Source organism: Pyxicephalus adspersus, chromosome 12, assembly GCF_032062135.1.
Source record: "Pyxicephalus adspersus chromosome 12, UCB_Pads_2.0, whole genome shotgun sequence".
NCBI lineage: Eukaryota > Metazoa > Chordata > Amphibia > Anura > Pyxicephalidae > Pyxicephalus > Pyxicephalus adspersus.
In genome coordinates, this window is record NC_092869.1 from 31,215,154 (window position 1) to 31,227,778 (window position 12,625).

The 12,625-nt window shown below is 38.9% G+C and overlaps 1 protein-coding gene across 3 annotated transcripts in view; it reads left to right on the forward strand.

Moving 5' to 3' along the window:
• Positions 1-12,625, forward strand: part of LRRC9 (leucine rich repeat containing 9) — a 64,874-nt gene that overhangs the window by 6,205 nt on the left and 46,044 nt on the right. Inside the window, exons 1-4 of one of the 3 annotated variants that reach the window (XM_072428121.1) lie at positions 1,846-1,930; positions 8,247-8,337; positions 10,637-10,720; positions 11,105-11,323. In XM_072428121.1, the coding sequence (XP_072284222.1) occupies positions 11,171-11,323 (153 nt within the window). In that variant the 5' untranslated portion in view covers positions 1,846-1,930; positions 8,247-8,337; positions 10,637-10,720; positions 11,105-11,170. Of the gene's footprint in view, positions 1-1,845; positions 1,931-8,246; positions 8,338-10,636; positions 10,721-11,104; positions 11,324-12,625 lie in introns of those variants that run through there. The other 2 variants (XM_072428118.1, XM_072428119.1) reach the window with 2 other exon arrangements.

The following is a 12,625-nucleotide window of genomic DNA, read 5'->3' on the forward strand; positions in this document are numbered from 1 at the left end:
CGCAGGATCAGATATCTGGAGCTGTCTCGGTGAGTACTTTTTTAATTTACTGGTATGTATGCTTTTATTTTCTTTTTCTCCTAGGTCTTATTTTCAGGGTAGGTCTTATATTAGGGCATGTTTACAAAATAGTGCTAGGTCTTACTTTCGGGGTAGGTCTTATTTTCAGGGAAACACGGTAGAGTTTGCTTACTGGCATGATACAAGTCTGCAGACTGGATTACCAAAGCAAAGCAGATTTGACAATGTTGCAAGTAGAGTTACATTGAGTGATAATTTACCAATTAGGTGGAACTAAAATCACTGGTACTCCCATTCAGCGATGCAAGCTCCCTTGCCAGTGCTTCCATTTTTGTCTGGTTATCTTCAAGGTATGGAATCTTTACCCATTTTGGTTGGCTGGCGGAGGAAGATGTAATCCATCCAGGCACCAAGGTGTGCTTAGAACAGAATTTGCTGAGCCCAAGAAAGACCCCGCTAGTAGGGCATACCGGGAAGACCGCGGACCATGTCCCCTGTATGGATCACAGGCTCAGAGCGGTTAATGGGTTCTGGCATCATGATGTCATTCTGGAGAATTTTTTTCCCTTTGAGTTACATACAGCTCCCCACGCATGCGCGGTCCAGAGTTTGGGGATAGTCCCACTTTAATTTCAGTCTCTTATAATTTGCATACAGTGGAACGCAGATTGGGAAAGTGAAAAGAAACACAAGGAGCCAATGAGTTGTGCTATGGTCCAAGGAGCATGCTGATAGGTGAAAAGAATGGAGACAGACAGAGGGTCATCAGTTTGCTACTTCTTACTTCACTGTCCAGTTGGAGAGTAGAATGGTGGTCTGTATGTTTTTACTGGCCTACAGCAGAGAGAAATCATGTCTCTTGCCCTGACACACAGGGATGTGCTATATGGTGGAGCTGTGTAAATTTTAGAACAGGATCGGCAGTACTCCAATTTATTTGCTCAGCGGTTGGCTTTTAACAAACCAAAGTTTTGAGATTCTAAAACTCTCAAAAATATTAGTTGGCTGGGTGTCATGGGGATCCTTTAAAATCAGTATATTGGGTCACCAACCAAAGACAACCATGAAGTAAAAAGAGCTCCCAACATGCATATTTGTTCTAGATTATGGACTTGGAAAAAGTTGAAGCCATTGGATGAGCATGACAGCCAGGCAGCTAGCAGTTTTGAAACAAGGAGTCATCACCATTAGCATTATTATCCTTTAAAAAGGTTTTGGCATTAATGTACAGCGCTGTGTAATATGTTGGCACTATATAAATACTGTTTTTTAATAATACCAAAATTAATAATAATAATAATAATAATAATAATAATAATAATAATAATAGTAATGACAAGCACACAGACCAATAAATAATACAAGTTGCACATGTTTAATCCCCAATCACAGTTAAAGGGGTACAGGGATACCAAATTGTGTACCACAGCTAGAGGGATGCAAGGCTTCCATAGTCCACTCATCCTGATTGGTCCTGATTGATTGAGTGGGCATGGTTGCCTTGACAACGTTCCTGACCTTTTGATCGACAGAGCAAGGCACCAATAGAATTCGTAATATTGTCTCCCAACCAAGTAATCAGAATAAGATACTTCTTCGTTCGTGAAACATTTTATTGTTTTTTTTTTTTACATATCCTTGTGAAATAAAATATCCTAAAAGGGACGAAGAAACCCCACACCACAGGAGTAAGCGCTGTAGCGCGAAGCGTCCCATGATTGGTCAGTACGGAGCCGTAGAAAGAATTCCTGACATTCTATTGGAGCTTCCGACTAAAGTGGGCGGGCAAGGTTGTCTCGGCAACCGTGTCCTAGGCAACGAATACAACTTGTGCCCGGGGGTGTGACGGGCAGCTGCGGGTGTGTGAGCGCCGGGGATACTGAGTGACAGGCACGGGACTGCAGAGAAGGTGAGATGGCTTCCGGAATGAAAACGGTGACCTGTGTCTTCCCCGGTGTCACTTCCAGCCCAGCTGGGCACCCTGCCCGGGTAGTGCACAGGAGCTGTTATGTAAACATTGCACTTCTGTGTGTATAGCGCCAACCTATAGAGTAGTGCTGCTCAGCTGCAGAGTAGATAAAAGTTCTGGGCAGTGATACCATTATTAGACCCTGTGTGCCCCCCCCCCCCTCCAAACCCCCATTATTGCTGGGTCCCTTAACCCTTTCTTTTCGGGAGCCTAACAGCACCATGTGAATGGAACCCTTTATAATCTTGTGTGATATGATCATCTGCATTTATAAACTTCATTTTTATTCTTCCTTCTAAATTTTATTTTGCAATGGTTATCTTCCCCATCTGCCATGCATGAACAAACCATAACAGGAAACTGATTGAAGGTTACATTGTAAAGAAGCAAACACATATAGAGAATAAAACTGATCTCTTTATCTGCTTTCTCTTCTGTCTTCCCATGCTTAGGTCCCCCCTGCTCCTGCCAGTGCCCACTTTGCACCCTGCCAACAGTATTCAGTCACATTTTGCTACCCAGCAAGTATGGAAAGTGGGACATCTGGGTAGGTTAGGCATTAGACCAGGGGGGGTCAAACTCAAATACACAGAGGGCCAAAATAAAAACTTAGGCAAAGTTGCGGGCCAATCTTAAAATTTATTGAAACAATTGAGGAAATTTTCCCTTCTCATTAGATATAAAACCTTTTTATATGGAAACAAGGAGGTTTTGCTTCACATTCAATCTGGAACAAGCCTTAAACAGAAAAAGAGGCATGACAATTTTTTTTTTAATTTTATGTAGGAAAAAATCTTATGCCTCTTTCTCTATTTGTAGCCTTCTGAGTTAAATTTCAATGGTAACCTTTTTGTACAGGGTAACAATAATAATAACAATTTTCTTCAATGAAAATCCAACCATTCAAGTCCATGCCTTGGAATAGCAAGGAAAAGTACAGCTGAGGGGGAGTGCTGGAAATGCCAGACGCTGCTAATGCAGAGCTAAATCTTATGAGTGGCCCGCTGGTGGAACTCCCTCTTCATTGAAATTGCACCACTACTAAAATTCCCGGCATTACTTGCGTCTATAAAACAGTCCAATACGGGGCCACGCATAGGCAGAGAGCCGGCTGGTCTATTGTAGTAGCGGCGCTGTTTCAATACAGCGGTGGGCCAGCTGCAGTTCATATTTAGGATTCCTTTGGGGGCCAAAAAAAAGGACGTTGGGGGGCCAGAGTTTGACCCCCCTGCATTAGGCTGTGTGGTCGGGGTTAGTCACTAGTGCAGAAAGTGTATAGCAGAATTATTCCTAAAAACTTAAAGCGTACCGAAACTCAGAATTTTCACTTTACTTAAAAGGGTAGATAAACCATTTATGTTAAGTAAAAATTCTGTGTGTTTTTTTACCTGCATCGAGATCGAGATCGTGATCGAGAATGAATGGGAGCGCAGAGCCTCCTAGGATACTTACGTCATGCATCCCAGGAGGCTCTTGGCTGATCCTAGGGCCCTTTCGTCAAAAGGGTTGAGTTTAGTTACTCTTTAAAAATTATTACAAGACAACGTCCTTTCTGCAATAAAATAACCTCTTCTGATCGCAGTTTTTCAAATTCACGCCCCCGTTTCCATCCTGTTGCCCAATGGCTGTGCTGGGATGACATAACTCCCATGCATGTACCCGGGATTTCGTTCCGTCCCAGCAGCCCCCGGGGAATCTCAACACATTACTGGCATTGTTTTAAAAGAAGACATCAAACAAATAATACCAAATAATAAAGAACCGGCCTAGTAACAATTTTTTAGTTTTTAGGTATAGTTCTGCTTTACCTTTCTGCCTATGGGCTAACCTTAACCCCCAGCACACAGCCTAATGTCTAACCTACTCAGATTTCCCAGTTTCCATACCTTCTGGGTAGCAAAATCCAACAGAATATTGATGCAAAGGGGGAAAACAATGCAAAGAGGGTGCTATAGGGGTGCAAAGTTGGCACTGATAGGAGGAAAATTATTTGAGCATGAGAAGACAAGAGGAGGGAGTAGAAAGACAAAGCAGTACAGGTTTATTTTTTTTGAATTATTATTTACTTTTTAGCAATTTCCAGTTTTGGTTTTGTCCTGCATGGCAGCTGAAAAAGCAATGAGCATTGTAAAGGTAAAACGAACACAAACATCTTATTTTATCACACATATCAAAATGCTTCCTATTCACATGTTGCTTTTAAAGAGATTTTGTTTTTACTTTTGTGTGAATAAACATCTTGAGGTCCCTAGCTTTAGAGAGCATTACTGCAATGCCCATCAAATGTGTTGGGGTACTGTGTTTCCATTGATTATTAATGGCACCCCAAACACACCTATTTAAAAAATTTAAAAAATTGCATTTAAAAAATTGCGCATGCACTACCTGTAAGTGCAGTGAAGTCCGCGCACCACAATGTATTTCTTTAATACATTGCTTCAAATCCCTATAACAGGAACAAGTCCCAGGAATTAAGAGAGACCCTGTTTCCTGTTATGAGATTTTATGAGCATGTAACAAATCATAGGCATGGTATGTATTGAATAAAGTCTCTTGTGTAGACTTGCAAAAGCCATGAAATTGCTGTTGGATGCTGCCATCTTGGATGTGAAGCCAGCAGCCCCAGCAGACTCAGAGCTGTTATTTTATTTTATCACCAACTCTTCTTTTTTTTCTGATCCAGGTTCTTGTTCCTCCCCAATATTCTACATTGAAGGTTATATAGTAGGTAAGAAGAGGAGGAGAAAAGGAGCTGGGTCAGCACAAAAATGATTTTCATAAGAGGAGATGGCTATGATGTGCAAAGAGGGAAGGGGCTTATGAGGCAGTGGGCTTCTCCAGAGTTAATACAGTATATTTTTAATAAGTTTAAAGACATTGCTGTGACCAACAAAATAATTTATGGAAGGAAAGTAAGCATTTACATTTTTAAAATTAGTCTTTTGAAGTAAAAGTTAAGCACTGAGTCGTCGTGTTAAACAGATTAAAGCCACCATGAGAGTTGCAAAAAAGATTCAAGGTAAAAGTTTTCTGCAATCCAAGTGTTATTATAATCACATCCCCAGTGACAAAACTTGGATGCCCATGTGACATTGGTGACTTTGGGGCCCCGATTTATTAAAGCTCCAAGGCTGGAGAGGATACACTTTTGTCATTGAAGCTGGGTGATCCAGCAAACCTGGAATGGATCTGGTCCAGGTCCAGTAAATAGCTAATGACTTTTAGAAAATCCATTCCAGGTTCGTTGGATCACCCAGCTTCACTGATGAAAGTGTATCCTCTCCAGTCATGGAGGGCTTTAATAAATCAGGGCCACCAGGGTGGCAGTGAGTGAACACAGTACATATCAGGAGGACACCTCCTGTAAGTGTTAACCACTGATTGGTATGATGGAAGCAGCTATGTGGCTGGAGAAGTGAATATAATCCCACTGCAAGAAACTTCAGGTGGAATTTTTTCCATTAATGCAAGAAAGAAACAATGTTCAGCCTTCTCTGCATGTAATACATTATTGAATCTGCACACAAGTACTTTATTATAACAGACTAGGATTACTTAAAGAAGCCCTTTTCTAACAATGAATGGTAGACACAAGCACTACTTGGTCTATCCAAATATGTGAAAGGAAAACAATGTTTGACTTGTGGACCTCTTCTAAATGAATAAAGAAACAATCTATGGCAACAAATAAGTATTTATGGGAAAGTATTGCTGTCTCCGTCTGCTACCCTTCTAATTGAGTTGGGTTTACATGCTGCAAGTAACAGATATACCTGTATTGTTTCCTGAAGAAGCGGCATTAGTCCGTGAAACACGTAGACGTCTTGTGGGTGTACCCCATCTTTTCAGGGGGGACCCCTACAGGAACATTCTTGGTTTGCATGTATTTTAAATGTGAAAGTTTTAATGTTGTGTTTTTAAGTATATACACTAAAGTCTAAAAAATTTTTTTTATAATAAAAATTGTGTGATAACATGAATCCATTCTGGCCATTAAAGTCCCACTAAAATTGATATATATATGGAATGGTATACCATGGTATATATACATGGTGAGAAGTATATCACCCTTACAGATGATAGATGATAGTCTTACAGTCAGAAATATCATTGGAATCACTTAAACTGACCTGAGTGGCACAAACTACTCATTGGTCATGGAACCCCCAGCAACCTCTGGAGGATCCCTGGGATTCCACAGAACCCCGGTGGAGAAACACTGGCTTGGGGGCTATATAATGAGAAATTTCTTCTGATTATTGGGACACGTGGACTGGGTCATCTTAGTGTCTTCAGAGTTGTCCACTCCTAGTACCTAGGCATTCCTTATGTCATTACCTATAGGGCGATAGCACAGTGTTTACTGTACATTTTTTGGAATTTCCAATCATTATAAACAGGCCATTCAGAAGCCCTGGTTGTTATTACCAACTCTGGCAAACCTGCAAATGACCCACATAATCATAGACAGGTTTGGAAGCAATAGCTTGTGACAGCCCAGAAATGATCACACCTTAAATCTTTCTAATCAATACGTTTATGTTGAAAGTATTTGTACGCAGAACTTCCTAAATATTTCCTGGTATTGGACAAATGTAAGTTTGCGTGTATTGTGACTTTGAAAAGACTTAGATCTGTAACTGCAGTGCTCATTTTGCTTCTTTAGGGATGTATTTATTTATTTATATCTGCAAGGACATGGCGTTTTATGGTCAGTCTTTTCAGGACTGCTCTACTTAAGTCATCCTGATGTTCACTGAGCCTGATGAAAAGCATTGTGAAGTTTATTTTTAGTGCAGTAATGTAGCCACCTGGTGTCCAACTGTCTGTACTGCGCTTTTACTGTCACTTCAAAATCATTTTAAAGTCTGGTGAATTTGCAAGGGATCTGTGCTGCAGTGTGTATCTGATTGCATTTAGAACTCAGAGTTCATGTTTGTTCATCATTTTAAAGCTTAGGACATCATTTAAAATGGGGTTTTACCTTCCTCTGACTCAGAGTAGAACTATGTAGAAAAAAGGACATGCTGTCTCTTAATACTCCAAATATATTGAAGCCAAAGATCCATTATAAGATATAGGAAAGTTCAGATATGGCAGCCCATGTGCAGGTTTTTCTGATATATGCATTTTTTTGCATTATTATTATTATCTATCATACTGTTGGTTTATTACTTGCTGACCTTGTCGATAGATTTATTGTTTTTTCATTCTTTTAACAAGGTGACAAAGCTGTTTATTTGGCAGTAAAATTGAGCAGAAGTGTTCTCACTGTAGATTGTAAACTCTTCAGGTCAGGGTCCTCTCTTACCCTTGTGTCTCTGTCTGTATATGTCTGTCATTTAAACCCCCTATGTAATCTACAGCGCCTCCTAATATGTAGGCGCTATATATATACTGTTTAATAATATTATGAACAGAGTAAATGATCTGTCATTTAAAGTGAAGTGACAAGTAAAGTAACGTTTAAGAGGCTTACTTATAAAGCAGCGATATGGTTACACCATGGTCAATCCATAGCACATATATAAAGAAAAGCGATGTGCTCTATAAAATGTGCTCTGTGCTGCATGAAATTGACAATAGCCAGGAGCCCCACAATCTTCTTTATCTCAGTGAAGTAGAGAGAGCTTTGTGGCTGAAGGAGAGCCTCTTCACATGACCTGTCAAAGTTATTATAGTCACATAATATTTGCAATATTTTAAAGATAAAAAATGTTACTTTTGCTTATCTTTTGTCACATTTACCACTGGTAGCTGCCTGGCATGGCATTTCAGGTTTCCTGACAGTGACAGTAGTTGCCCATGTCTACTTAATGTGTGTCCAAACAGCAAATAAGGTCTCTATTAAAAGTCTGAAAGGGTGAAAATGCAATAAGTGGGAAACAGGGATAGAGCATTGCCATCCTATAACAGCAACTGGCTCAACAAGGATCTTCATTACAGGATCATTGGTATTGTTTTAATCCAATCAAGATTCAAGAATATTGAAAATTACTTTTGAAGTTACAGCTTCTATGTAATTTTAGTGATTGAGTTTACACATACTTTAGAAAGGCCACAGAAAACTTTGCAGTCTTTTCCTACATACTGGGTTAGCAGCAGTTTGTATTTTCATGGAAGGGTTATCAGTGACAACCTCCATTAACTAATAACATGTTTCCTAAATAAAATTTAATAATACGTTGTCTTTTAACTCTTACACCTTTTTATGATTATAATGAGTTGTGTTTTCCATTCCCCATTTTTCATACAGGAACACAGACTTACTATGATCTCCAGACACTGATTCTATGAAAATGGTCTCTGTTGACAACCAGAATTCAGAAGAGATTTTGAAAGAACTGGTAAGAATTTGCTTTTTACTTTTACATTTTTGGAACAGATTCTTACAAATGTAAAGAGGATGTTACCGCTTCTATTAGGCTGGAGGAGTCGGAAGCAATTTGTAGACTTGATGTGACATTTATAGGATGGATTAAAGAACTCCAATATTATACACACACACACATATAAATATATATATATATATATATATATAGCTTTTAAGGCCAATAAACAATTCATCATAATTATTTAGGTAATTACCAGTAATCTGTCTTTATACTGAGTTTTAGTGAACCTATCAAATGATAAATGTCCAGGCTTGCAATAAGAGGGGCTTTGTACACTGATATATGGATAGAGGAGGTTCCTAGGTTGAAGGGTTCTGGAAGGGTCAGCGCTTACAACAGGCTCCATGATTATAAGGTATTTACTAGCAGAAGTAGAAAGATCAGAAGATCAGAAAGAAGTTCAGTCATTAGTATAGAGCTTGCAGAATTTAGGTTTTAAAGACTTGTGCATATCAGATCCTTCCTATTGAGTTTAATAAGATAATAGAAAGAGCAGTAGGAATCCTGCGTATGTAGTTGTGCACACCACTAGTTGTGTTGCATAACATCTGGCTAATCATAGGTACTCCTAGAACTACATGAACACTTCCTTCTAGACTTTGCAAATCTTCATTTTAATTAGATAGTTAGATTCCTCAGGTCTACAGCAGTTATAAGAAATATGTTCGGCACCTAGCAAATGGCACTGCTGCCACCCCGAACAGAGGAAGAGCAGAAAGAGGAGAAAACAAACTCCCATTGCAGATGGATGAATACATGGGAAGGGTGTAGTATACATCCAGAGAGACCCCCAAACCCTGCTGCCTGACCCTAAACATCAGAACAAATTGAGCCTGGCTTACAAAGTTCTTCTTTATTTTTTGACATACCATAAACTATTCTCCTTGAAAACCTGCTGAGAACGTAGTTATGGTTGTTCTGCAGAAATACAAGGGCCAACAAGAGCTTACAGAACAACAAAGCTTTCCATGTCTATGTTTTTTCTTTTGAGTAAACCTTATTCCATTTCCCCTTGCCCTTTACAGGGATTTCAAGGTGACAGGGGCAATTCCATGTGAGTGGCACCAATCCTCTACCGAGGATTAAGGAGCATTTGTTTTCAACAGCTGTTTCCTTCTTCATTTTGCCCCCTTAGGATATTGAGCCTGATGTATTAAAGCTCTCCAAGGCTGGAAAGAATACACTTTCATCAGTGAAGCTTGGTGATTCAGCCAACCTGGAATGTATTTCTTCAAAGTAATTTGCTTTTTTATAGCACATAATTTGAATCCTGGACCAGATCCATTCTAGGTTTGTTGTATCACCCAGCTTCACTGTTGAAAGTGTATTCTCTGCAGCCTTGGTGAGCTTTATTAAATCAGGCACATTGTGTGAACATTAGCTGCTACCATCAAGATCTCTCTAAAAGGACCTCTCGACACTTAATAAAATGCAGATTACTACAGATTTGTTCCAAAGATACAAAACAGTTACATTTGACAGGGAGAACAATCTATATATTTCCATGCATTTACATATTCTGAATATGCTCCTAATTTTCATGAGACAAGGGAAAAATGATTATACTTCTGATATGTATTCTTTGGTGGTTGCCATGTGGGCAGTATTTTGTCTGTGATTTTCTAGTTAGTTACCCATTATTTGTGTGCTAATTTGTAGATGTAGAATACAGAACAGCTATTAAACAAGTCCATCTCAGTTTTACTGTTTTTTTAACAAATATTTTAATAAGACCATACCACTAAAGTGACTTGCAAAAAGTTTTATATTCTAGTTTTAATCTCAGATTTTTGATCATTGGGATGATAAATTCAGAAATTGTTCCATCCAGTATTAAAGCCAATAGGCAGTTTTTAGGGGCTAAAACTTGAGAGCTTCCATAGCAAGCAACATAAAATATTAAACAAACCTAGGTGCAAGCTGTAATTGGGTATATGTTTTAGGTCTCCTTATCACCTTGCTCCTGGGATTTGCTCTGAGGTTTTAAACTCACTTTGTGTCACACCTTACCTTCTGTGCTGGCATCACTATCACTCATTCTGGCACTCTTCTTTTAACAGCAAAATTGCCCTTTGCGTCTTATATCAACCCAGCTTGAATGGGGAGGAGGGGGTTCAGGTAGCACCAGGGTTCAACTAGGATTTATTCTGTCATTAAAATGCTAACCTTTACTGTTTCTCATTTCCCTTATGCATGTTTACATAAACTGAAAAAACTGAACCTGTTGCTATGCCCAACGGTAATACCATAGCAGTACATGCTTGCCTTTCTTTCATTCCCCTGGCACTAAGTTGATGAGCAAGCAGCAGTGAGAAAAGGAACCTCTGCATAATCTGTGAGTCCTTCTAGTTGTTCTGACAGTTGAATATTACAACAAGTTTGTTGTTTTATGGTCTATAGCTTTGCCTGCAATATATGGGAGCTGAAATTGCTGACTTGTTTTTTAAGATGCCTTTTGTGGAGCCTTTATTCTCATACTCAATGAATTGCTAAATCATTGTTTAGGAATATGTATGTGTATATCATATGTCAAGATGTCATGATAAAAGGTAAAACATGAAAGATCTAGAATCCCTAGAAACTAAAGAAAAGTTAGTTATATAAAGTTTACCTGACTTCAGTGATGTGTTGCTAAATCGTGTCAAAGAACAGCACTAGATCTACAAATCTTGTATTTATATTCTTCTGGTAATATAATGGTCTGTATCTTCTCCTACAGTGTGCATGCAATGGTGTCAACTATGAGAAGATTGCACAAGAAGGACCAGCAACTACAACACTTGAAATGTTCTTTTCTGGCTACCCGAAAATGGTGGGACTCTCCTATTTTCCAAATCTTACAAGCCTGACATTGGTTGGACAAAATATAGAAAGCATCACTGGTCTAGGATCATGTCCACTGCTTCAAAAGCTTTGGATTACAGAGTGCCAGTTAACAGTAAGTAAACAAAAAACAGAGCTCATTAAACAACAGGTGCACATTTATGCATGTACATGTCTTCTTAACAATGAAAGGGTAGCTAATTAAAAAAATGGCCAGCTCTAAAATACCTGACACCCTCACATACAGGTATGTTTCTAACCCCTATAAAAAGATTATGCTGGTTTCTTAATACCCAAATTTGGGCCACATGTTCTCTTTCCTTCTTGAGACCTTCACCAAGTTTTTTGTTTTGTTTTTGTTTTTTTATCTATATTTTTTTTATGTCTTTGGGACACACTGGACCCTCTTTAGTCTACTCCTAGTTGTGAGTGTTCCTGAGTGATGCAGGAAGCAGCACTGACATGATGATATCAACATTGTTCTATGGATAATTACATTGTAAATGCCTTATGCTATACTTAAGGGATAGAGCTATGCTGCTTTGCATTTATCATAAAACTTGCAGGCATTCTGTAGTGAAGAAGAGGTACTGCTAGGAATGGCTTCAGATTAAGGGGTGAGTATTGCAGTTAGAAATTATTTTAGTTTTTTATTACTTCCAGTATTACAAAAAAATAGCCCAGAAAAACCTTCCCATTGAATTCTGTTCCAATGAAACAGCAAAATTGGGGAGATGCATAAGCTGGAACAGTGGTCATAATTGAAGATTTGAACTGCCTTGTTCAAAATGGGGGGGAGGAGGGATAAAAAGAAAAGGTCTTACCCAATCTCAGCTTTGCAGTCAAAGCTCCCGCTGCTGGTGTTGGCCAGAAAGCATGTCTAACTCTGAGGATGAATACACTATTGGCCAGATTTATTAAAGCTCTCCAAGGCTGGAGAGGATACACATTCATTAGTAAAGCTGGGTGATCCAGCAAACATGGAATGGATCTGGTCTAGGATTCAAAACATTTGCTAGCAAATTAAAGAAATCAATTATAGGTTTGCTGGATCACCCATCTTCACTGATGAAAGTATCCTCCCCAGCTTTGGAGAGCTTTAATAAATCAGCCCCAATGAAACAAATCATAGTGGTTGCACTATAGGATTAAAATCCCAAATTCTTTCTATTACAAAAAAATATTTTAAAGTATGGACTTTTGTCCTGAAGTTTGGTCACTGCCAAAGTTGAATTTAAAACCTTAGAAAAGTGAACACACTGTACTCTTTAGGTTAAGTATATTATCTCAAATAAGAGTTTATCCCAGATGTGTAAATGCGAGAAACCATGGTTAGTCATGCCTAAAACATGAGATGCCGCCGCTTAATTTTTCCTTGTGCCATGTACATCCACCCACATAGACACAGGAATTAATT